The following is a 25,532-nucleotide window of genomic DNA, read 5'->3' as shown; positions in this document are numbered from 1 at the left end:
ATGAGGCGACACAGTCCGTGGGGGGGACATGGCGACACAGTCCGTGGGGGGGACATTGCGTGGCTTTTGTGGGGTTTGAGATTTTAAAGAGCGTAAAGAGATTTTGTGCGTCAAGCCTTTTAACCCATGAAGAGAACGTGGATTTGACAATTCGCGCGTTGGAATTTGTGAATGCTTGAAGTGTTAAAAATAATAAGATTTAATCTAAACACTTTTAAGTTACTGGAGATGTGTATATAGAACATTTTGGAAGTAGACTGGTCCCGAAACCTAAACTTTCAATGAGTGTAGCGTTATGATGTGAGGACTGTGTGACATCTGTTGGCAGCCTTTGAGAATGACGGTTGTTACTTGTTATGAAGATTTCATGTTTATCAGTTCAGAACGAACAAACTGGGTACTAGCAGGACAGAAGATCACCTGCCACAATATCTATCAGTTATACGCATATATACTGCTTTTGCTACTTATAACATTTAGTAACATTTTCATCATTATGTGTTCCATCCTAATCTCTTATGCCACGTGTTCTCCAGTGAAATTCAGAAAATTAAAATCCTAAAAGTTATTAAAAGTCTCGTAACATGTTTACGATATGTAAAGCAATGATATAGTGAATAATCATAAACATATCTTTAATAATAAATCTCACGACGGGTTCGACGATCACTTAACGGCGAGTTTATTCAGGCTTTTATATTGAAAACTCGTCGGGGCGAGCATACCGGAAGTTCATGCAGATGGATGTGACTACTTTAGTTCAAGCTGTGAAACATCTGCTAAACGATTCGGTATAAGAGAGGTGAGATATTTTCCTGTAATTTTTAAATATAGATAATCTATAGATATCATACGTACTGCCATTTAAATGCAGGATGGCTAACTTTGTTTTCGAGAGACTTTCATTATTGTGGTTGTCATAGTATGAGTAGCAAGTAAGCAGTAGCAGATTTGTCCTTCTTACCAACGTTAATGCCTGACGTTTTGTTTTCTATAGTCATTTTCAGGTTATATAATATCTGGTCGTCACATGTTGCTGGACTGACACCGGCAGAAGTAGCCGGGCCGCTAATACTGTAACGTTAGCAGCATGTTATAGTAACCTTACATATAGCTTGTTATTGAATTATTACAGAATATTGCGTTTAACAAAAATGAAAAATATCATAATTAACAATTTTTGGTTAGGTGCGTCCTGTCTCATTTCATTCTTGGCTAATCATTTACCTTTATTGTTGACAGTGTAGATGGCCATAATATATTTCAAGTAAAGTATTGTTCAGTGATCAGACCTCATATGGTGGTTTTCTGTGCTGTTGTGTCCCTGCAGTAAATTAGAGCACGAAGATATGGCGTGCGCAAAAGTGCCTTTAGATGAACTACATGTAACCGAGCCCTCTGGACCCCAGGGTGGAGAACGCACCCTACCAGCACTAGTGAGTGAATACATTACTTAACATCCATAATACTTTTTAAAAATAGTTTGGGTGCAACTAATGCATATAGTCCAGTTCTTCTCATCCAAATGATGATGATGATGATGATGATGTCACTGTCATGGGTTTGGATCTCTCTCATCAGCATCCTGACCGAAAGGAGGAGAGATTTTTCTTGCCTTATAAACCCCCACCTAAGGATGGAATACCTGCACTAGTTGAGGAGTTCCTGGAACTTGCTCAGTTCATCTCAGAAGACCTGGAGTGGTTGTTGGCTTTACCTCATGACAAGTTCTGGTGTCAGGTTAGAAGAGCTAATTCACCAACATCTTTCATACATGTTTTTGTTTAAAAAAACTCCTGATGAAAAATCACAGCATAGTTAATGTTTTGTTTGACACCGCTGCATCCGTGTTGTCAATATTTGAAATTATAATGTCTTGTGTCGTGACGCATCGTGCCTATCGCGTCCGGTGTAAGACGTTACACTTTTTAATGTGATAGGTATTGAGACAGCTGTTATTTATGTCTTTTTTCTTCCCCTTTTCTCTTCTATTAGGTGGTGTTTGATGAGTCTTTACAGAGGTGCTTGGACTCTTACTTGAAGCACACTCCCCGGGGTTTGGACCCGTCTGGTCTCTCGTCTACACCAGCAGTAGCCAACATGCAGAGGAACATTCACCGCTCGGTGTTTATGGTGTTTCTTAGAATGGCTACGCACAAAGAGTCAAAGGTACAGTTGTGTTTGTTTATTCTTGCTTTACAGGAAGCTTATTATATTTTCTATTATTATGGGTATTTTGCCACTAAATTACAAACTAATTTGTTTTTATGAAATCAATCCAAATTTGCAATTGGTGCCACAGGGGAACCTTTTTGCCAAATTTAAAATATTAACTTTTTCTTTCTTCAGGAAAACTTCATCACCCCTGCTGTTTTTGCTGAGATTATTTACAACAACTACCTATTTGACATTCCTAAAATTCTGGATTTGTGTGTGCTGTTTGGGAAAGGAAATTCCAAACTGCTTCACAAAATGATCGGTATGTATTGTATATGTTTTTTATATGTATATACAGTATATATATGACCACTACTACTTTAGGAATCCATAAAATGTTTTACAACATTTTGCAGAGAACATTTTTACTCAACAACCAAGTTATTACGGCGATCTGATTGAGACAATACCTGCGATCATTCAGGTAGGTGATCTTGCAATGAGTCCAGCATCTCTTTATATTTTTGTTGAGCTACCTAAAACATATTTGTTTGCGTGTGTGTGTACATTTTAGGTTTTTGATACTGTTTTAGAGAAGTGTGGAATTCAGTCAGAAGATGCAGATGCCAGTCAACCTCTCAAACTGAATGCAAACAGATGTCTAACTTCTATGTCAATGCAAGAGGAGGTCAGCAAAATCTTGTTTCACTTTGTCTCTATATAAGTCAATTTTTATTCTGAATTACCAAATACCTACTATGATGACAGAATTATAGTGGTGTTGCTTATATATGTTGTTTTGTGTGTTTATTTAAATACGTATTTATTTGTTCAATAATAGGATCTTACAGAATTGGTGTTGTACATTTGTGACACGTGCACCACTATCCACTCTTTCTTGGACATCTTCCCTGAGGCTTGTTCTTCTTTTAAACAGCACAACTTTCTTTACAGGTGTAACAGATAAAACCACATAACAAGTTTTAACTGATACACTGTCCTTAAGAGCAATACAATTTTAGATATATCACATAAATTCAGATATAACTGATTAAAGAAAGACAGATTGTGACCCTGAAATTCTTCTGTTGTTGTAGATTATCATCATTCTATGCGATGGTAATTCCAGACCTGGAAAAAGCAGCGAGGAAGAGAAATTTCAATAAAAGGTTAGAATGCAGAGTTTACTTCACACCCGATCTAACACTGATGTGATGTGCTAGCAAACATTAACACTCTTTCAGGAAAGTGTACACATTAGTGAAATTTTGTGTGTTGTCTCAGTTTACAGGCGGATATGTGGAGACAAGTGTCTCATTCCAGTAAGAAACTGGTGGAGATTGCGCACCTGCTGCTTCATCACACATGTTTACAGCCCATTCTGGAGGGGTGAGGAAAACAGACATATTCTTATGAATAGGGATCTAATGACACCCATGTGTATAGAGGAGGGTGCGGGGATGGCCAACACAGACACCATATAGCAAAAATGAAGAGACCGTTCCAAATTTTAATTTAATCAGCATTTCTATATTTCTTGTGGCCAGTCCAGTATCTGTTGAATTTCAATAAACTCAAATCTCAGGGGTGACATAAAGTCATCCAACAGCAATGTGAAAGACAGGCAGCATGAAAAGACACATGAAAACTGTGATAAAAATCAAGGTTATCACATACATTTTTTACTTTTTCTAAAACTTGTACACATGCAACTGTTATTTTGACCTGTTTCTCCAGTTTTCATTTCCTGCAACTAAATGCAAAAAGAAATGATATTCTTATTCAAAATTTGGGATATTGTAAGTAGTTCACAGAAGTAAACAAAAACTATTTTTTTTGCCTAAACACTATAAAAAGTAAATTCAGAAGAAACTAAAATAATTTTGAAATGTTCTGTTTATTTTTTGGCAGTGGCTATTTGTATTTAGTGTAAATAGCGACAGATGCTATTTACACTAAGTTTTAAAAGTAGAAGTGTCTTTTTATTAGTGGTGGGCCGTTAACGCCGTTAATGCAGTGAGACTATTATCGCGCGTTAAAAAAATGTCGCCGTTAATCTATTCTCAAAGTTGGGTTGGGAGCTGTGTCTATACTACGCAAGCTATGATGACTTTCACCTGATATTTTAGCGCGGATGTATACCAGCTTAACTGCACTGTACGGGGCGAGAACGAGATTTTTCAACTCGCGTGATTCGCGTCATTCGCGGAAGCAGAAGCCGCCTCATCATCTCATAACCAGGGCTTCATTCGCGCGATTCGCGCAGCAAGTAGGTCTATTGGCTCTTTGCATTAACATATAAATCACTCGCGCTTGACACGCCATTCGCGTTTGGTCTGAACACAACATAACGTTACTGTGAAATTACCACATCAAACGTGACGTGCTAACATGGATGCAGCTATGAAGCCGCCGGGTTTGCTTCAGGGAATATTAATTTTTAAGAAGCTTCCCAATAGAAACATCGACAAGACTAAGGTTGTTTGCACCTTGTGCAATGCGGAATTGGTTTAAAAAAACACTTTCTCTCAACAGGTAGTGGTCTAGCTTTAGTTGAAACCAGTAACTTTGTATTGAGATCTAATGTATTATGGCTCCTGTATGACATATTGCTTGTTGCTCCCTCACTCTTTGTAAATCGCTTTGGATAAAAGCGTCTGCTAAATGACTAAATGCAAATGTACTGTAGGAGCTCTTCCAGTCTCAAGTACCACCTAAACGGAAATCATCCCTTAGCTAATGCGGAAGTAAACACAAATTCATCTTATTGAACATAATTTAATTTTCATCACCAATTATCATAGTAGAACAGCTTTCTCAAGCAGTTTGTGATGCATTTTGGAAACAGGAGATGAGCCCCTGGTCTAATGCGCCACCTGGCTTGAGAAACCGTTCTCAAAGACTTACTTTTAGTCATTATTTGGGTAGCACACATATTCTGAATGCCTTCGGCAGAATTCAAATGAGCCATTTTAATCTAGATTAATCTAGATTAAAAAAAATAATCTATGCCCACCACTACTTTTTATACTAAGTAAAAATGGAAATATTTCTAAGCGATATGCTATTTACACTAACTGAAAATAGTTATTTGGATTAAGTAGAAAATAGTAGGTAGATGCTGTTGATACTTACAAATAGTGGGAGATAATGTTACTATTTGGACCTCAATATTGTTGTGCATTAAACATTATGCAATAACAACAGTGTAAATCATTATATTTATAAAAAACATTAAAATGATGGCAACATATGGAGATATTAAAGCCCTACATTTACCTAAACTTTATGAATACAAATTAATTTTAAGTCTTAAATCAATTTTATTAAAAACAAATGCCTTTATGAACTCTAAGGCAATATAAAAAGGTTAAAGAGCGTTTTCAGCGAGAGGTGAATATGAACCACGGTCTCACGTGCCAAGCTATATAGAGTTAACACCTTACGCCACTGGAGTTGCTGTTTCAAACGGCACTTTCTCTATTCCAATCACATAATGGTGGGCGAAGCAAGTGCAAATATCTCTGCCAACAAGGCGGGTTATAAATAGACACTCTGTAATTTTTTTCTGCGGCTGTATATGCTTAACTTCTCCTTTCTGTTGTGTGTAAATATGACTCAAAAGTTGTATTTATTTACACAGCTCTGAAAACATGCCATCCTGCGTAGAAGAACTTCTACAAACCTTCACAGCATTTCTTCAAGAGAAAAGGTGACCCAAATCAACTATACAGAAATGGTGTACAAAATGTATATCTGAAGTAGTGAATGAACCGTTTGCCTCTTTCCACCTCAGATTCCTGGCAGATTACGATGAACAGTTTCCTATAGCTGATGATGTCAGTCTCCTTCAGCAAGCCTTCCCTCACTTGTATCCTTCATGAAGGCATATGAAACATAGTGGAAACTTAAGACCGCTTTTTTAAAAAGAGAAAGAATCAACATGACAATTAGAACAGAATGTGGTCTCAATACTTCTGTTTCTTCGCTTAATTTTGTGCTATTCGCCTTGATTATCCGGCTCAGAGATGAGACCAGGACGGCGTACCTGTTGCAGGGTGTAGAGTCTGCCTGGGAGAGCGTTGGGAAGAAGAGGAGCTTCCCTTCTGCATTCTCGTCAGCCAATCACAGCGTAGGAGCCAGAAGCAAGTCTGGCAGGGATACATCAGCTTCCATGGAGGAAGGAGCTGGAATTGCGGGAGTCAGAGAGGAGATGAGAGGAGCAGAAGCTACGACTGAGACTCCGCATAAGGGTGACAATGTAAGGTTTTAGCTGCTATAAAAATATATCAAAATTGATTTCCCGCCTCTGACTTTCTATTCTCCTTTTGTTTCATTGGTCCCATAGGGGGCAGCAAGCACAGTGAGTGCTGGAGAATTGGAGTCTCTGCTGTGTCATATTCGAGACCTGTTCCCGGACTTTGGAGAGGGATTCATACTAGCGTGTTTGGAAGAGTACGGTTACAATTCTGAACTCCTCATCAACAACATCCTGGAAGATAACCTGCCTCCTTCACTTGACAAACTGGACAGGGGAATGGCCAGGTATAGTCTAACCTTGTGTAATGACTTATGGTTAAGTTAATAATCTGCTTCTTTATTGGCTAATGGCTTTGTAATGCTGCACTATAGGCCTGTGAAGAAGGAGGTCCCTGATGTTTTGAGCTCCAGATCGAATGTGTTTGACGACGACGAGTTTGACGTGTTCAACCGCGACCGACTGGACATGAGTCGAGTATGGAAGGGTCGGAGGTAAGTTGTTTAAAAATGAATACCAACGATACCTACTTTAAACATTACTCCATCCTGCCCTGCAGTGAATTCGTCTGCAGTTTTAGTTCAATTCGTCAGTTTTAAGAAAACTATCGCGTTGGATACGCAACAGAATATAGCCTTTGACAAATACAACTTAAACTGACATGAAAGGTGGCGTATTAATTATACAGCTCAAGATGTACAAGATTGTTTTTGTCAGCTATAAAAGAAAGCCTATGCATATTACAGACAAGGGGAGAGTGCACGTGCAACCCTCAATGACAAACAGCACATAGATGAGCAGAGAGAGAGATATCAAGCATACGAGACGGTGGTGGATGAGATTCCCATTGCAGACCATAATGCCTTCGACTTGGACGATTACGATGATGAATATGATGACACGTATGATATCAACCAAATAGGAGCCAATGATCTGGACGAAGAGGATGAATTGTTGAGCCGCAGGTAAAATGTTTTTACATGCTTGTTTTTATATATGTTGAATTTTTTATTTCATATTTCATTTGTATAGACTGTTTAAGTGACCGCAACATAAACAAATGTTATGTGGCCCAAACTTAACTTCCGGTAGACCTCCGCTAGTTTTAATGTAATTTAATACAATTAATGTACAATAAAATATTCATATAAAATAAAATTAATATAAAGATGTATATATTATGAAAAACACTGAGCGGAACTTCGGTGAAACCATCTGTAAATGGTTAAAAAAATAAAGCATCATATTGAACTGACTTTTTAACCCATTAGGCCTTTCACTACTCCACAAGTGCTCAGAACAGTCAAACGGGCTGAGGAGGTGCAAGAAGAGGAGGAAGAATACAAGGTGCAAATGTTTTGCTATTAAATTTATTTTTATCCGTGGTTGTTTCGCTCATAGGCCTTAACCCATTTTAGATGCTTGGATGTGTCCACAAAATCCTGTTTTTGAGTTTTTGTCCATGTGTTATTGCTCAGGATGAGTCTGTGAAGAGGGATCACTTCATCCAAGACCCCGCGGTACTCCGAGAGAGGGCAGAGGCCAGAAGAGCAGCCATGCAGAGCAGGAAAGGGTAAGGGCACTATCTCTATCCTGAAGCTGTAACTAAACCTAGCTTGCAAATCGCTGCTGTTCTGAAACCGTGGATCTCCATATTTTTTTATTAAATTTCTTTGCTATAAATCATTATTATAAGTCACTAGGAATGTAACAATAATCCATATTGTGTTATCGCAATAGCAACATTGTCTCAATATTATCGTGGTCATATGACTGTATGAAATGATAGGTCTTCTGGGCCTAACATAAAGAAAGTTCGAAAAATAATAAATGTTACCTTTGTCAATGTCCATTTGGTGCAATTCTTTAATTTTACATTTTGTTTTTACGTAATTAAAATTTGACAATAAACACGCAACGTGGACTTTATACCAAGGTATTATCTTACAGTGAGATTTTGATATTGTTACATCCCTATGAATCACCCTTTATTTGTCACTGGGTTTTGCAAATATCTATCCAAAAGTATTAAAGAGTGCTTTTCAACTTTGACAACACGGTATTTAATCATTTAAAAGTTCCGTGTTTTTTCAATTTTCATCAAAAATGAATTTGAACATATGAAGTTTCAGAAGGAAAGCGAAAATATGTGTATTTGAAAAGGATTAGATGGTCACAATTTTTTCGGTTTGTGTTTTTTGATAGCTACAGACCACCTCCACAAAATCATGTGGCAGGAGGTCCAAAGGGACAGGGACAGTCACAGGATACCGTCACGGACCGTCGAAAGAAAGAGGCCTACAAGAGTCGTGGGGCCAATCACAATCGCAGAACAATGGCTGACAGGAAGAGGAATAAAGGCATGATCCCTTCCTGAGACACAGATCACAGAATACACTGGTTTTGGTGAACTGATGAAGATTTATGTATTTGGGAGATGGATGACATCAAGCAGTGATTATTTTTCTTGCTTAGTACATGTATTTTCTTTAGTACATGTAATATCAGAGAAGCATCAGAAAGACAACGTGGTCCCATAAAACGGCCTTTTGTTTCTTTCAGATTGAAACATTTTGATGAGTTTCTAATGTTAAGTATAAAGCAGCAGGCTGATGTGATGATTAGGGAACAATGTTATTTTTTATTTTTTTTAAGAATCTTTTTTTTTGGTGATGATAGTCAACGCAGGACAAGAAACCAAAGTGATAAGACAGGTCTCCGTTTTTCCATGTAACATGAGTTTATTGAATAGATTGGTACAAACAGTTATTGCAGTGTTTAAAAAAAAATCACGTTTGAGAATGTCGACTTATATAGCGTTTAACAAGAGCGGTTGCCAAAAGATGCAATACATGACACTATTGAAGCAGGAATAAACCTAGACATTGCTCACAAGACCTACTGGATATCTTAGCTAGGAACAATTCTCTAATGGTTCAGAAAGCAATTAAGACTTGACCTAAAAGCAGTCTTTTAAGAAACCTCTGAATTTGAGGTTTGTACAAACTAGCTGCAGTCTGATTTCATCAAATCACGTTGTGCCAAAGGCTGTGAACAAATTTTGTCAGAAGAGTGATAGCATTTTTCTCGTATAGACTTATGAACTTCAGGCAACATTCTTTTGCCATGTAGGGCAACATGTATGTACTTGCTAAGATAAATAAAAAGCATTTTCTAACACAGCATATTTATGAACGCTTTTCTATTTACACATGAATAAATACGGTTCTTAAGACTATTGTTATTCCTCTTTGTGTGCGTGAGTTTTCAATGAGTTTTTACTTTGTACATAGTTTTCTACCTGTTCGACCAGATATACTCCTGAGGTAACATGGACCCAAGACATCTTATGTACCATGAATAAAACATGATAGCTGACATAAACGTAAAATGTTCTGAAAATATTACATATTTCTTTCTCACTGTATCCTCTTTGAAAATTACATTTAACATTATGACAATCTCCATCTTTGCAGAAAAACAACATAGGCATCACTGCAGTTATCTTTCATTAGAATACTGATCGTCTTTGTAAATAAACCTTATTTGGTACCAAAACCGACCTGTGACCCATTTTTGGGCTGCCATTCATCACTTGGGTTTAAAAAAGCTAATTTAAAGAAGTGATCGATACACCCGTTTTCTTTCTTCGTTGAGAGCAGAATGATCACATACTCAAGGTTTTATGTGGTCTCATGGGGTTTTAATGTTTAGTTCAATATCAACACGAACCAACTTTGGGCCAGAACTTCAGTTTCATCTGTGAAAACGAATGGAACGTGAGCAGACATTAGCACCTGTATGTGACACGTCAAGCGATATTTCTTGAACGGTATTTGAACAACATTTTCTTTGAACTTTTTCAGTATGTATGAGTCCTGGTTAATTTTATGAGTTCTAAAGCATTTTCATGACTGGTGGAGAATCTTTGAAATGCTGGACTGGTTAAATATAGATAAATACAGTACTAAACTGTGCCGAAAACTGATCCCATGTACGAATCCCTGCCTTTGAGGAACTTCTCAAGTGGTCTGACCAAAAATCTTGTCTCTTCGGGTCATGTAAGAAGTCAAAGTTCATAGTGCTTGGAGTGGTCAAAGATCATTACCGGCATCCTGACCGTAAAGTACAGAGGAGGGGTTTAGTTGCCATGAAAACCTGAACCACGCAGGGAAGTCAGTCTAAATTCACTAATCAAGACTAGTCCATTCTGGTCCAGGTCAATAATGATTACCTAAAAGGACAATAACATGAAGATATGACAGGATGAATATTAAAGTCAGGTTCAAGTGAAGTTTGTGTCTTTCTCACCGAGTACACTGCGTTTGCAGAGTGGACAGGTCTGCTGCAGGAGAAGCCAGGGATCCACGCAATCTCTGTGGAACTCGTGGAGACACGGTAACACCCTTAAACACTAAAATAACAAATATATTTGGAAGAAAGTTAGTACTTGAGACTACTAGGGCACCATTGACTACCATAGTAGACATTTTTTAATGGTTGTCAAATGTGTCCCAGAACTGTTAGTTATCCTACATTTCAACAAAACAAAAATAGTATAGAATATTTTTTCTAATATATGGTAGTAAAGGGTGACCCAAAAACCTAACATTCTTTCTAATATCTTTCTATGTGTTCCACAGAAAAACGTTTATACAGGTGACAGGATGTTCATTTTTGAGTTCAGTAAACCCTAAAAATTATTTTATTAAAAGATCAAAAATTATACATTGAAAAAGCATATGTACCGTATATTTCCCAAGAAAGTCACCTGGTTGTTGTTGTATTGCTCTAAACAAACTGCACAATTCTCCACCTCCATTGGCTGTGTTTGGGTGGGGTCACACCTCACTTTAGGTTGCCGGTATATTCTGGTCTTCAGTGCTGATAATCTCTTTAAAATGTCCTGCTTAAGGTGTGACTGTAAGACAAAGGTTTTGATTCTTAACATTATGCCATTAAGAACTGTTTTACTGTAACCGTCACCATTTAATAATGACCATTGCACATCTTATTCAGATTTTAAAATGCTTTAAAAAATATATAATGAACTTGTATTAAAATCAAGCCACAGTGTTAACCTCTAAATCATCATTGAACTGGTTGTCCTGGAACTGCCAGCGGGCTTGAACTATGACACCTGTGCAGAGGACCAGGGCCACCAGAACAACAGTGTTCCACAGCTGCTGAAGATATTTCTGGACACACAATGAACAGGTAAAAAAACGTATAAATTAAAGATGAACAGTCTCTTCTAAAATAATTTATTAAGTGAAAATAAAACTTTACTCAGTCACTCGTGTCATAGCTGCACCCTGAATTTAATCTGCAAGCAAAAGCGATAGTACATAAATCCTGCATTACATGAGATGTCTTCCGAACATTCATACTTGGACTTGAGAGTTGGTCTCTCCGGTGCATATGACCCCCTGCCACTCTCCGTACAGCCCACTTCTTGAACGCCCACAGGTGGACCAAAGGGTCAGGGTGGCCCCCTGTGACATTGTATGAAGAAATACCACACTTTAACACTAATGAACCACAAAACCGCAAACATGGAACTAAGCTGCCTGCTAGACTTGCAAAAGCTTATGAGCAGTAGAAAATCTTACCAGGCTGTCCTGTAGAAAACTCTTATAGGTAATTTTTGCTGTTGCATGAAGGCCCCTAAAAACAGAATAAAATTTCTAAAAGGCAAAAAGGTCAAGACGATTTGTTGATTTGGGATATTTTGAATTTAAAGGGACAGTTCACCCAAAAATAAAGATTCCGTAATCATTTACTGACCTTCGAGTTGTTCCAAATCTGTATTAATTTCTTTGTTGTGATGAATACAGAGAAAGATATTTGGAAGTATGCTTATAACCAAATAGTTATTGGACCCCATTGACTACCATAGTAGGAAAAATGATTTTATGTTTTTTTGTTCTGTTGAACACACAAAAAAATATATTTTAAAGAATGTAAGACAGCAAACCGTTCTGGTGGACTTTTCACTATAATTGTCATTTTTCCAACTATGGTACTCAATGGGGTCCATGAACTGTTTGGTTACAAGCATTCTTCCAAATATATGTTTCTGTCTTCAACCAAACAAAGTATTTTATACAGGTTTGGAGCAACTAGAGAGTGAGTAACTCTTGACAGAATTTCACCCTTTGGTGAACTATCCTTTTAAATATTTGAGGATTTGCAACAAGTAGACAAAGATAGAGAATTTAAGGAGATGAAATGTATTTACCTGAGGAGTGCTCCGATAAGCTTGGTAACATTTTCAGACGTCTGAATAACAATGATTGGCTTTGAGAGGACCTGAGAGAGATCCATCTATATAGAAAAATTCAATATTTCAGCCATCATTTCTTTACCTACCTCATAATTACATCCCCTAAATGTTTATGGGACACAATAGCTATTTCTTTACCTCTCTGACGGTATTCTGGTTCAAGGCCAGTATGATCAAAGCAGATGCACCTAAAACAAGAGCTCGCTTCATCTACAGAGTAAAAAATAATCTGTTTTATCATCTCTCTGTGTTCATCTCTCTGTGTTCATTCATGTTTCAGCTTTCACAATGTTTTAATGAATACCTTATTAACCACAGAGGAAGCAAAAGACTCTTGGTTGTTGTTATTAGAAACTGTGCCATCCTCCATTCGAACCGGTACCACTCCTATCCAGGGATTCTGATCTCCTGTATCTTTTTCATTACTGTTCATTTCAAGAGCTTCATCTTTTATCTGCATAGAGAAAAAAACATGTCACTTGACACATTGTGATAGACTAGTTTGGTTTCGTGAGAACTTATGTATGTACGAATGCTCTGAATTCAACCTGGAATGAAGTGCCTTGCCCAAAGGCACAATGAAATGTTATGAATCCACAATAAAATATCAGTCTCGTTATCATTTAACAAGGATTGGCCACACCAAGACGGCAAATCTGGAAGAGCCCTCAGAACATCAACTGCACTTGAATATAATGTCTAAAAATCCCAAATCGTACATTTTAAACCCTGTACAAATTCAATACAGGGAATGTTACTAATGCAATATTAAGATCATGAATGCATGTGCCGCCAACTTACTAAAACCAGGTCTCCTTCGAGATCGTGTTTCTTTTTGCTTTGGTTTTCCACGGGGTCGTTCTCCAGGCTCTCCTGGACCACCTCTCCCTGTAAAACATCCTGATGGTCTTTCAGAAACACCTCTACAAATGCCACCTGTTCCACGGACCCCACAGGGCAAAAAAGCAACCAGTACAGCACAGACAGAAACGTGAACGCGCCCATGGCTCCCAGTCCTTATCATTTGATGTTACATGTCACAGTAAACAAAACTTTGCGGTATTCTGTCAAGACAGCCTCTGTTCTGCCGCCTCCTCCTGATGTAAACAAACCAGACAGCTGACTGACTTCTTCGGCGTATGCTTTTTCTGTCTCATGTTTCCTGTTACTTTCGAAACTGCAGGAAGCGAGATATATAATGCAGTTGATCGTAGAGGTAGAGGTGTATGTTTATCTCCTCTAGGGGCACTGTGTGGCCGACGCTTACGTTATGACACATTAAGCCCCGCCTACTTTGGTCCAATCCGCTTGCGCTCTTTGCTAATGTGTTGAACTGACAATGCTCATGCCGGAGCAGATGATGGGCCGGTTTATAAATTAGGATATTTAAGTCGCTTTTATAAAAATGCTTTAAAAATAAACACTTCTGGTGTGCATCTTGAGACAAAACAATGGCACTGATGTATTTTAAGAAATGTCAAGGCAAGTTATTTTCTGTCAAAACAGCTCAAACCTTCATTTTAGTCTGGGACTAAAACTAGTCATTATTTACTCCCCCTCGAGTTGTTCTACATCTGTATACATTTCTTTGTTCTGATGAACACAGAAAAAGATATTTGGAAGAATGCTTGCAACAGAACAGTTCTGGGCCACCCTTAACTACCAAAAGTAGAAAACAATACAATGGTAGCAAGAAGTGCACCAGAACCGTTTGCTTTCCTGCATTCTTCAACATATCTTCTTTTGTGTTCAACAAAACAAAGACATTCATAAAGCAATTTCCCCTACTATGATACTCAACGGTGGCCAAGAATTGTTTGGTGACAATTATTCTTCCAAACATCTCTCTCTGTGTTCATCAGAACAAAGAAACGTATATATATATTTCAAACAACTTAAGGGGAGTAAATGATGACATCCTTTTCATTTTTGGCTGAACTGTTCCTTTAAGACTTGTATGTGAAACCAGCCAGATGTCAGTTTAACCTTGCAATGTTAATCCCTACATCCGATGAGCTCACAGATATTTGATACTTCTTTACGATTTGAGACTTTTGTCATTACGTTTGTATTTATGTTACATTATATTCTATGTAGTTATTTATCGTAATACTTAATAGGTATTGCAGCTACTATTGGAGGATATGCTGGTGATATTGTTGAACTATCGCTTATTTTAATATATTTCAAATTCGATTTGAATAAAAGCGTTTGCTAAATGGCCGAATGTAAATTAGGAACAAACAAGTTCGTTTTTGTTTCCAAGGGAACTTCTGAGTAGACGGCGAACTTCCGGCGTGACTTCAGTCGCTCGCTGCAGCTTTACGCTCAGAGGCAATGAGAGAGAGACTCGCACAGGGAGAAAGAGAGAGAGGGACCGAAATGGAGTTCAACTGAGCAACAAAGTAACGGATGAGCCGCAGCAGTTGAAAGGCCGGGCGGGCGGACGCTGGAAACAAGTATCCACGGAAGCGCGAAAGGAGATCGCCGGTTGCAAAAGACAAGTCACTCTTTGGTTTTATCATTGATCGGCTTCGATCAGCCCGGAGATGAAGCTCTTGAAGCCGAGTTGGGTCAGTCACAATGGTGAGATCAGCTGCCCTACTGTTTGTGCAGGAATCCGGGGCTTCAACTTACGCTTTTGTTATGTGCAAAGATGAATCGGGTCTCTAATGTAGGGCTGTGGTTGCGTCTCGTGCTTTAATGCACATTTAAGCGCGTAAAAATGATAAAAACCGCCTGTTTTTGAGCTTGGCTGATTTTTTAGGAAGCCAAATGTGAATTGCATGTTCTTCACACCACCCATTTTGAAGTTGCAAAAGCTGGGCAGGGATCTGACAGGGTCGATTAGCTTGACTTGATGGGTGGAACGATTGTATTATTGTACAGTGTGGATTAGGTGGTTTTAAAAGATGATCGCATGATAAACAGATTGTTATTAAACATGCGGCTTTTGTTTATGAGATTTGTCAGGGGGGTTGTTGTTAATGTGAGCTCGATTTACATGCAATTCTTAAACTGCCTGCTTTTTTGCATTGTGTATTTCTTTATGTGTAATACATTGAATTGTATAAATTCTGTGATGGTACTAATTCCTGTTTTGACAGAGAATGTCTACGTGTTTCTCTTATTTATTTGCATTAATAAATCGTTTTACTTTTTTAGGAAAACCAATATTTTCACTTGACATCCATCCAGATGGAACTAAGTTTGCCACAGGTGGCCAAGGTAACAATTCAAAGTTTAGTACTGTATGTTCTCTTCTGTTCTTACTATTTACCCAGTCACCTGGCTTTTTAAATTCTGACCTAGTTTAATATAATATGGTAATTATATTAATTTAACAGATATTGTTCGACAGGTGAAGACTCTGGAAAGGTGGTCATTTGGAACATGGCCCCGGTTATCAGAGAGGAGGATGAGAAGAATGAAATTATTCCTAAATTGCTTTGCCAAATGGACAATCACTTAGGTATTACATTCGATACCAATGATTCACATATTATCCATCCGGATGTACAATTTTGCTGTTAATGTCATTTAAGATCAAATGTGTGAATTAATAAAGAATAAATGTCTAATTATTGTTCTCCTTATACTCGGTTATTATTAACGGTTGCTCGTTTTTCAAATTCAGAGTTGTTTTTGAGATAATCTTCTCATTTTAATATCTGTAACTCTTTGTGTTTTATGTGAGCCGTATTTAACTGTATTGACAGGATGTGAGGCACTTGTCACATTATTGAATATTTATCACTAATCACATGTTTTATGTAATGTTTCAGCATGTGTGAATTGTGTGCGCTGGTCAAATAATGGCTTGTACTTGGCGTCAGGAGGCGATGACAAACTTGTCATGGTGTGGAAGCGAGCTGCGTAAGTAAAGTCGACCGTTCTGTGTGTCACTGTCTTTATGACATAAACGCACACATGCGCAGAGACCTTAGAGGCTTTATGCAATATGTTTGTTGTTAAACAGTTTAATAGGTCCGAGCACAGTGTTTGGATCCAGCAGTAAATTGGCTAATGTGGAGCAGTGGAGGTGTGTCACCATTCTGAGGAACCACACAGGAGGTGAGAAGCTTGGGCCATGTGGATGTAGTCTTGGTTTTTGGCAGGAGATGAAGTGAAATTCTGATTAAATCTGATTAAATTACATTCCAGATGTGATGGATGTGTCCTGGTCACCTCATGATGTCTGGCTGGCGTCGTGCAGCGTGGATAACACCATTGTTATCTGGAACGCCCGAAAATTTCCAGGTGAAAAATATTTAACATTATACATTTTTATAATATTTAAAAGAGCGGAACAATAACATGAACAAGTGTGTACCAGATTTTTAAATTTGATAAAGTATTAATAATAAATCAATGGAGTTGATTCATTTTAAAGTCCCGTCTCTCTCCACAAGTACTTCTAATTGTGTGATTTTATTTTTCTCTCTGTACGTCACAGAAATCATTGCCACTTTAAAGGGACACACAGGGCTGGTCAAAGGCCTGACGTGGGACCCTGTGGGGAAGTACATAGCCTCTCAGGCAGATGACCACAGCTTGAAGGTTTGGAGGACCATGGACTGGCAGCTGGAGACCAACATCACCAAACCCTTTAGCGAAGTAAGACCATAACACTCTCCAAATGCCGTCAGATCACGTTCCATCAGAAATACCAGTCCTTGATTCTGTTTACTTTCTCTGTTTGTGATCTTATTTTGTTTAGTTTTTGTCTCTCTTTAAATTGTTTACATGCGCTTGACCTTGCAATCTCTCTCTGTTTTCCATCTTTTCAGTGTGGTGGCACCACACATGTGCTGAGGTTGAGCTGGTCTCCAGATGGTCAGTACCTGGTGTCCGCTCATGCCATGAATAATTCTGGGCCCACGGCTCAGATCATCGAACGCGACGGCTGGAAGACCAACATGGACTTTGTGGGCCATCGAAAAGCCGTCACTGTGGTGGTTAGTGTTGTCTCGCACCCGTCATATCCCACAAAAGAGCTTTGATTTGTTTTAGTATTGTTTTGCTTAAACTTTATTGCATATGTATTTTCTCTTTAACTGATTTAACAATCAGTGTTTTTCATAAGCTCTGAAATTCGATTTAATATTTCTTCTTGACTGGTTTATGAATTCTTCTTCACCCCACTGCAGAAGTTCAACCCTAAGATCTTCAAGAAGAAACAGAAAAACGGCAGTACGCCTAAACCCAGCTGCCCGTATTGCTGCTGCGCAGTGGGCAGTAAGGACCGCTCGCTTTCTGTATGGGTACGAGATTTGTTACAACAGACCTTTGTTTTTATCCATCGTTGTCTACATGACTGCATCAAAGTCTTGACAGATTCATTAATTTACTTATTTTTTACATTATTTTGCTTGTAGGGAAGATGGAAACGTGATGCTGTAAAGATGATGCTTTCAATCGTGATTCAGTTTTATGTTCACTGTTCTTTTTCAGCTCACCTCACTCAAGCGGCCCCTGGTGGTCATACATGACCTTTTCGACAAGTCCATCATGGACATTACATGGTAAGAGGACAGTTTTTATATAGACACTATAGTGTGAGGATTTTTTTTTTCCACTTGATGATGCAGATCTTAAAATTATGGTGAATGGTATGTGTCTGTCTGTCAGGACCCTGAATGGTCTGGGACTGTTGGTTTGCTCCATGGATGGGACCGTGGCCTTCCTTGACTTCTCGCAGGATGAACTTGGAGATGCCCTGAACGAAGAGGAGAAGGTAAATGCAAATAGATCAGTGACCAAGAAGTTGCGTTGTTGGTTTGAGGTTAAAGATTTGAATTGATATCTGAAAAGTTGCAGGTTTGAGCGCCAAGGTGAAGGTGACTGTTATAACTGTACAGGAAGTCACATTGGATAAAAGTGGCAGCCAAATGTCATATAAAATATGAATATTTATCACTTCATCACTCATGTGTTGCTCTTTCTCTGCAGAACACTATTCATCAAAACATCTACGGAAAGAGTCTGGCCATCACAATGGAGTCACAGCTTTCCAATACAATCATTGAAAATCCAGAAATGCTGAAGTATCAACAGGACCGGCAGGGGAACCAGAACCCAAATGCAGCTCAGGGAAGCAGGGCTGAAAACCAGACACCCAAACTCACCAACGTGCTCAACGGACAGTCCCTGGAGGACATCAGAAAGGTTAGAAGAAATGCACTGCAAAAAATTTATTTCTTACCAAGCACTTTTTCTTGTTTTCTAGTGTAAATATCTAAACATTCTAAGATTGCGTTTTGTTTTATGAAAGAAAGTATAAGAATTAGGTACGTTTGTTTCAAACAAGCAAAAAAATCTGTCAATGGGATAAGAAAAATAAACCTCCTTTTTTAAGCTTTTTAATCCCTTTGACAAGAAATAAGAACATTTTTGTACTGTATATTGTTGCGTTAATAGTAAAAAGTCATATAATCAACATTTCGATACGATTTATATGTTTTACATATACAGCCACAGAATAAATTAAGATGCCACTCTGAATTATTTTCAGTTTTCTGAAATTACTATTCATGTTTAAGTAAATGCATCGTTTTTCTCATTTTATATTGACAACATTTCTCTCAAATTCCAAAATAAAGGTATTATTTTTAAATTTGTATCTATTAGCAGGACATTTAAATAGGGATAAATAGGTCAAAATAACAGATCTTGAATACAGCAAAGAAAAAAAGTTAATATTCATTTTATACAAAACAATACTAATGTATAAATTGTATGAATATTATTATACTTTATATATATTATATATATGTATATTATCATACTCTCCAGTCTACCGCACCGCACAACACACACAAAATATAATGTGTTGGAATATTATAATATTGAATAATTTCTATTTTGCATACACATTACATGCAGAAACCATAATGAATTTGTGTGATTTTAATAATTTAAACTTTAACTTACATTTGCCTTTTGTAGGAATCTGTGTGGGTGTTTTTGTATCACTGAATACATTGGGCTGGCCATAGTAATTGTATTTGGTGGCTGTTTATCTATATTTCACTTAGTCTGATTAATAAAATGACTGAAAAACATTTGTTTCATTGCGTAGAACCTCTTAAAGAAGCAGGTGGAGACGAGAACCGCAGACGGCAGGAGAAGAATCACACCTCTGTGCATCGCCCAGCTCGACACAGCGTAACAAACATAACAACACCTCTAAATTTAAGTCAACTTTATCGCTGCATGCATTCAATGGTTGAATTGCTTTTTTGTCTCTCACCCAGGGACTTCTCGCCAGCATTGTTCAACAGCGTGCCCATCCTGCCCGGGTCGTCCGCATCCACCCAGCTAACCCCTCAGATCTCTTCAGATTCCAACTCCATGGGTCTTCGTCCCTCCCACGAACCCTCCACCACCTCTCCAAACAAAACCACAGAAGATAATAAAGACAGGTTAGTTATGCAGAAATATAGCATTTGGAAAACGTATACAAATCATACAGATCACGTTTCTGAAATTCTTGTTTCTTTAAATATAGAAATTCTATTTTGTTTAGCTGTGGTGCTAAACAAGTTTATTTTTATAATAGTGATGATGTTGTGGTGGTACATCTTACAATATATACACTGACTAAAATATGCAATATGCAGAGGCACTACAGCTCCCGCTTGTGTCTTCTATAGAGATGTGCATTACTTGCGATGATCTGAAACCATCGCGATGAGTTTAAACAATCGTTATGAGACTATTATACGGGACAACCCTAATTTTATTATATCTTTTCATGTGACAACACTGAAGAAATGACACTTTGCTACAATGTACAGTAGTGAGTGTACAGCTTGTATAACAGTGTTAATTTCCTGTCCCCTCAAAATAACATAGTACATTGTAGCAAAGTTATTTCTTCAGTGTTGTCACATGAAAAGATATAATTAAATATTTACAAAAATGTGAGGACTGTCCTGTGAGATACTGTATAATATGTTAACACAAATATTTATTCTCGATGCGATTAATCGTTTGTCAGGCATAGTAGTTTTTTATCTGAAAATGTATTTTATTAATACATTTTTCTGTCTCTTTCAGTGGAGCTGCACCTGTAAACTCAATTGGTATGAAATCGAATCTGCTGTTGACATCCGCCTCCAAGATGGAGCCAATGAAAGCACTGGACTCACGATTTACTGAGAGGTCAAAGGCCACACCAGGGGTCACAAGTGTACCCATGACTGTGTGTATTACCCCACTTGATAGGTACAACGTCGGTCATACATGGTGTTCTTTCTGACTACATTTTTATTTCTTCAATAAATATTTTGTTAAAACAATAAAACAGCGGAAGTTGTTTTGTGCTGTAGCCACAGGGTAAAAGACTCTAGTTCTGCAAAAGAGCCAAAAGGCAAAGATGAAACCAGCAGCGACAGTGAGGACAAAATCATGGTGAAATCGCTCTCTATGGCCAAGAGGAAAGGAGAGATGGAAGGAGGTGAGGTGGTGGAGAAGAGGAAGAAGGGAAGGCCAAGAAAAGATGCTAAAATGATGATGCCCACATCACAGCCCTTTCCACAGGTGACTCTTCCACTGAATCGAGTTGATTTAAAGGTGTAGTTTGTAACAATTTTGCAGTAAAATACCCCAAAACCACTACGCTAGTATTATAAATTTTGTTCAGTTGAGTACTTACAATATCTCCAAAGTTTCCTACTACTTGTAAACGGGGCTGTGCAATCGCCGGTCAATGGCGTCATATCCGCTTTACCCTTTGTTACCGCCTTTACTGACGTAGAAACCGCATGACAACAGTGTCGGGGACAAATGCCGAAGTAGCGTCTATCAAGCCACTAACTTGTTTCGAGCAGTCACTTATTTATGGACCACAATTATTCGCAACATTTATAAAACTCTACCTCATCCGCTAACATGATTTCTCTGATTGATGGCCATCAGCGGTGGAGTTGAAGACGACAGATCCCATCATTCAACTCTCCTTCACGTGTCATCAAGCTACGGCATAGTTGTTGTTTTTATCGTGCGGCCTCTAGCGATGTTTTTACAAACTGTAGTTTTAAAGGTCAAATGTGTTATTTTTTGAAGGATCTATTGACAAAAATGCAATATAATATATAAAGATTTTTTCTTGCGTTATAAAGACCTTACATAATGAACCTTTATGTTTTTATTACCTTAGAACGAGCTGTTTCTATCTAAATGCACCACGGGTCCCCTTACAGGGAATTTGCCATGTTGTTTCTAAAGTAGCCCTAAACGGACAAACTGCTCCACAGAGCACGTTTCGAAAAAACATTATCTACTCTGGCAAAGAAGCGAAAACGTGACAACATAGCTCTGTGACAGCCACCGTAGTGCTTCAAAAGAGAGAGAGGGGAGCGGTGGAGTGAGTCGTTGGTTGCAATTCACAACCTCACCGCTAGATGTTGCTAAATTACACTGCACCTTTAATGTAAATGCAAGTTAGCATTATGTTTAGTTGTCTTTGATTTCTGATGGTCTGTTCTCTTATAGAATCCTGTGTCAACCAGTATCTGTCCAGTGGAACCGTCTCGTTCAGCAGCACCTGTGATGGTGTTAAAACTTCCCACCCCATCGATACAGAAATCATTTAGCACTCAGGTAAGACATGATAAACACAAACGGCTATAAAAAACACCTATGATTGAATATTTTTGGTCACTTTCCTTGTTGAGTAAATGCATCTTAAAATCCAGATGGGATCTTTAACTTGTCTATTCGTGTGTATAGGTGGGCACGGATGCCATCACGTATCTGGAGGTGGAGAATGAGATCTCGGTGGTGTCCGGGGCTCGTCTCAGTCAGCTCAAATGGAGCAGAGAGGGTCGAGACTGGGAAACGCTTCTACCCAGTCGCATCATGATCGCCACGGGAAGCAGGTGGGTTCATGAGCCCAGGATTAAACACAAAGCTTTGCTCTTGACATCTCGATCACATGAGCATCCTTCTCTGTTTTAACAGCGATGTCGTCGCCGTAGCGTGCGAGGACCGCACGCTGTCTGTTTTCTCGGCTTCTGGGCGGAGACTGATCCCATCAATCATGCTGCCCGCTCCCATTTCAGCCCTGCATTGCTCGGGTCATTTTGTGATGGTGCTGATGGCATCGGCCACGCTGTCTGTTTGGTATGAACACTATTTGTTTTCTGCAAAAGGCGATTCAAACCGAATCAATTATTTTTGTGAAATAGATACTGACATTTTTGCTGTTGTATTGTCTGCAGGGATGTTCAGAAACAAACGGCCCTGGTCAAAAATGAATCTCTAAATGCAATCTTATCAGGTGATATGTTTTTCATTTCTTGTTGAGCTTATCATTTTGTGTTTAAATGATTTTAAATCAGTTGATGTCCTATATATAAATGTATATATAATAAATAAATATATGTATATATTATTGTATAGCTTATAATGCCCGTTTGTCTTCGCACACTCCAGGCACAGATGCTACTGTAAATCAGTCACTGCTGACCCAGCAGGGTGTAGCTGTGGTTGGTTTGTCAAACGGCAAAACCTACTGCTTCAACTCATCATTGGAGACCTGGTGAGCACTTTATAAATGATATTCTTATTCTTGAGGTAGAAAACTCCTATAGTTGCAGGAATCTGGAATGATTCATTTTTGTTGGCGGTCCAATCCTTTTTTGTCATTATATACTCGCCCTCAAGATGTTCCAAACCTAAATAAATTTAATTGTTCTGATGGATGCAATGAAAGATATTCTGTACAATGTGTGTAACCAAACAGTTCTGGGGAACTTTGACTACCATAATAGAAAAACTACTATGGAGGTCAATGGTGTCCCAGAACTGTGTGTTTCCCACATTCTACAAAATATCTTCTTTTGTGTTCAATAGAACAAAGAAATGAATACAGGTTTGGAACAGAATTTTCACTTTTTGATGACCTATCCCTTTTACTGTCTTAATCTAGATAAACAAACTTAGCGTAAAATGTGCTTTTGTTATTCTTTATTGACACATTTGGCATTTTTATGCATTTGGCCGATGATTTCATTCAAAACTATTTGCAGTGCATTCCTGAGAGGAATTATAAAACCTTGGCTCTAACAAATAAGTTACAGAAACACAGAAGTGAAAGTGTTCTTTTTGTTTGTTGTCTCTAACATTTTGCGTATTTCTGTTCAGGAATTTGATCGCAGATAAGCAGGACTCTCTGGTGCAGTGTGCAGACTTCAGGAATTGCGTGTCCACTCAGGATGCTCTCGGTGCCATGGGGCCGCTCGCCCTCACGCAGGGCCGAAATCTAAGGTGGTGACCTGTGCTTTGATTGGCCTGTAGCCATTGAGCAGTTACAGAAGTGGCCTGGTTGTTTTATAGACTATCTCTTTTCTTTCTTTGTCAGTGCGGGGCGGTTAGCATCTCGTCTCTCGTCTGCTCCTCACCTCTTGCAGCAGGGAATGACTCTGGCATTCTTGGAAAACCAGCTCTCCTCCTCCCTCATCCTTCTGTCAGCGCACGAGTACAGACACTGGCTTCTTATCTACGCACGTTTTATTGTCAATGAAGGTGAGTGTAATGGAAAAGTGGCCAGATTGATGTGCTTCACCCGTCTTTGGTATGAAAAAACTAAAAATATGTATGTATGCAGGTTATGAGCAGAGGTTGAGAGAGCTTTGTCAAGACTTACTGGGACCAGTTCATAAATCCACTAGCAGCTCTTGGCAGCCCACAGTCCTGGTATGAACTTTTTTTTTTATATTGTTTGTTTTGTTTTAAAACTTTATGGCACAATGATTCTACTCTGATGTAGATGCGTTTATTACATTTTTCAGTTGTCTTATTGTTTTCATTTGTCTCTGTGTCAGGGTCTGAGGAAGAGAGATCTGTTGACTGAGGTGATGCCTGTGATTGGTCAGAACTTGAGGTTTCAGAGACTTTTCACAGAGTATCAGGATCAGCTTGAGCTGCAGCGTCTGAAATAGCACTTGACCTTTGACCCTTTAATGTTTCACCCCTGTGTCCTTCCACGCCTGTACATCAGCTAACAGTCTGCCTTAGCTTCTCCTCACTGCGATTTCTGCACTGCACACATGGACACTAATTAAAATGGACAACAATAATGTTTTTTTTTTTTTTTTATAAATAATTTGTTAAATAACATTTATTAATTATGTTTGTGTCAGCTGTGAAAGAGAAGTCGGGATGATGTCTTATCAATTTTGGGATCATTTTAGATCAAGCACAAAGTTTAAATGGCAGTCATCTTAAAACTGGATGTTTTAACTTCTCAACTAAAAGTTGACATGATTGACGCTCCTAATGTTTTTCCCTGACTTTTTTTTCTGTCTTGCATCTTCGGTTTCTATTTGTACAGTCACTTTTCATTTATTTGTACATGTTTGTAAAAGACAATTTTTTTTCTGTTTTCTATAAAAATAGGAAAATGGTAAACCTTCAATTAAAAAGGAATAAACAATTTACCAGTCCTAAAATGTGATCCCCATGTCTCCCTCCTGCATGTAAATGAGAGGTGTAGTATTACCTGGGTTTGGGCAGGTGGTGGTAGTAGAGGTCTGTTGTTTATGAATGCTCATCTGCAGTGTTTTAACCATCACTAAGAGTAAAAGGTGAGATGACCGAAATTGCAACATAATGCATAGTTTAGGTGAAGCAAAATATTTGACCCATCACCTACTCCACTATGTCATTCCTAAGCTGTATGACTTTTTTTCTTCTGCAGAAACCAGAAAAGAAGGTTGGACTGGCCCACATCGACTTCCATTTTATGGTTACAAAACCACAGAGACATTTTTCAAAGTATCTTTTTTTGCTTTAATGGTAGATAGAGTCATATTGTTTATTTTG

At 38.3% G+C, this 25,532-nt stretch overlaps 3 protein-coding genes across 4 annotated transcripts; 2 read left to right on the top strand and 1 right to left on the bottom strand.

The window, feature by feature from the left end:
• Window positions 1–649: 649 nt before the first annotated feature.
• On the top strand, window positions 650–9,659 carry ascc2 (activating signal cointegrator 1 complex subunit 2). Its single transcript, XM_056746636.1, has 19 exons — window positions 650–802; window positions 1,331–1,436; window positions 1,582–1,740; window positions 1,996–2,169; window positions 2,350–2,479; window positions 2,574–2,641; window positions 2,732–2,845; window positions 2,999–3,111; window positions 3,255–3,326; window positions 3,442–3,546; window positions 5,801–5,869; window positions 5,954–6,028; window positions 6,184–6,418; window positions 6,506–6,702; window positions 6,790–6,909; window positions 7,162–7,380; window positions 7,687–7,762; window positions 7,894–7,988; window positions 8,621–9,659. The coding sequence occupies exons 2-19, from the start codon at window positions 1,350–1,352 to the stop codon at window positions 8,790–8,792; spliced, it is 2,280 nt and encodes a 759-aa protein (XP_056602614.1). The 5' UTR covers window positions 650–802; window positions 1,331–1,349; the 3' UTR covers window positions 8,793–9,659.
• Window positions 9,660–9,798: 139 nt separating this feature from the next.
• rnf215 (ring finger protein 215) lies at window positions 9,799–14,256 on the bottom strand. 2 transcript variants are annotated; one of them, XR_008906536.1, is made up of 10 exons: window positions 13,503–14,256; window positions 13,006–13,155; window positions 12,840–12,911; window positions 12,657–12,742; window positions 12,028–12,082; window positions 11,806–11,910; window positions 11,497–11,613; window positions 11,164–11,336; window positions 10,727–10,829; window positions 9,799–10,649 (listed from the first exon to the last, which is right to left on the bottom strand). XR_008906536.1 is itself a non-coding variant. In XM_056746637.1 (10 exons), the coding sequence occupies exons 1-10, from the start codon at window positions 13,704–13,706 to the stop codon at window positions 10,636–10,638; spliced, it is 1,056 nt and encodes a 351-aa protein (XP_056602615.1). In that variant the 5' UTR covers window positions 13,707–14,254; the 3' UTR covers window positions 9,799–10,635. The 2 variants fall into 2 exon arrangements, 1 of the variants encoding a protein (XP_056602615.1); XM_056746637.1 differs by having other exon boundaries at window positions 11,187–11,336; window positions 13,503–14,254.
• Window positions 14,257–14,572: 316 nt separating this feature from the next.
• On the top strand, window positions 14,573–25,164 carry LOC130419966 (protein HIRA). The gene is made up of 25 exons (XM_056746996.1): window positions 14,573–15,287; window positions 15,867–15,929; window positions 16,063–16,173; window positions 16,487–16,577; window positions 16,681–16,775; window positions 16,866–16,961; window positions 17,158–17,318; window positions 17,492–17,659; window positions 17,852–17,965; window positions 18,156–18,226; window positions 18,333–18,438; window positions 18,654–18,869; window positions 19,783–19,868; window positions 19,958–20,125; window positions 20,763–20,930; window positions 21,035–21,245; window positions 22,200–22,307; window positions 22,437–22,585; window positions 22,668–22,829; window positions 22,928–22,986; window positions 23,142–23,247; window positions 23,853–23,975; window positions 24,070–24,233; window positions 24,316–24,404; window positions 24,533–25,164. Exons 1-25 carry the CDS (start codon window positions 15,251–15,253, stop codon window positions 24,647–24,649), a joined length of 3,039 nt encoding a protein of 1,012 aa, XP_056602974.1. The 5' UTR covers window positions 14,573–15,250; the 3' UTR covers window positions 24,650–25,164.
• Window positions 25,165–25,532: the final 368 nt, after the last annotated feature.

Source organism: Triplophysa dalaica, chromosome 4 (genome assembly GCF_015846415.1).
Source record: "Triplophysa dalaica isolate WHDGS20190420 chromosome 4, ASM1584641v1, whole genome shotgun sequence".
NCBI lineage: Eukaryota > Metazoa > Chordata > Actinopteri > Cypriniformes > Nemacheilidae > Triplophysa > Triplophysa dalaica.
Note: the sequence above shows the minus strand (reverse complement) of the source record. Positions and strands in the feature narration are given on the sequence as shown.

What these genes read in the sequence shown, in the direction of transcription:
- ascc2 (XM_056746636.1), top strand. Translation starts at nt 1,350, where the DNA reads ATGGCGTGCGCAAAAGTGCCTTTAGATGAACTACATGTAACCGAGCCC. An exon ending in ACTGCTTCACAAAATGATCG is followed by an intron (nt 2,480 to 2,573) that starts GTATGTATTGTA and finishes AACATTTTGCAG; the next exon opens with AGAACATTTTTACTCAACAA. An exon ending in CTCCGCATAAGGGTGACAAT is followed by an intron (nt 6,419 to 6,505) that starts GTAAGGTTTTAG and finishes TTGGTCCCATAG; the next exon opens with GGGGCAGCAAGCACAGTGAG.
- rnf215 (XM_056746637.1), bottom strand. Translation starts at nt 13,706, where the DNA reads ATGGGCGCGTTCACGTTTCTGTCTGTGCTGTACTGGTTGCTTTTTTGC. An exon ending in CTTCCTCTGTGGTTAATAAG is followed by an intron (nt 12,912 to 13,005) that starts GTATTCATTAAA and finishes TTTACTCTGTAG; the next exon opens with ATGAAGCGAGCTCTTGTTTT. An exon ending in CTTATCGGAGCACTCCTCAG is followed by an intron (nt 12,083 to 12,656) that starts GTAAATACATTT and finishes TTCTGTTTTTAG; the next exon opens with GGGCCTTCATGCAACAGCAA.
- LOC130419966 (XM_056746996.1), top strand. Translation starts at nt 15,251, where the DNA reads ATGAAGCTCTTGAAGCCGAGTTGGGTCAGTCACAATG. An exon ending in TCCATCATGGACATTACATG is followed by an intron (nt 18,227 to 18,332) that starts GTAAGAGGACAG and finishes TCTGTCTGTCAG; the next exon opens with GACCCTGAATGGTCTGGGAC. An exon ending in CATCACAGCCCTTTCCACAG is followed by an intron (nt 21,246 to 22,199) that starts GTGACTCTTCCA and finishes GTTCTCTTATAG; the next exon opens with AATCCTGTGTCAACCAGTAT.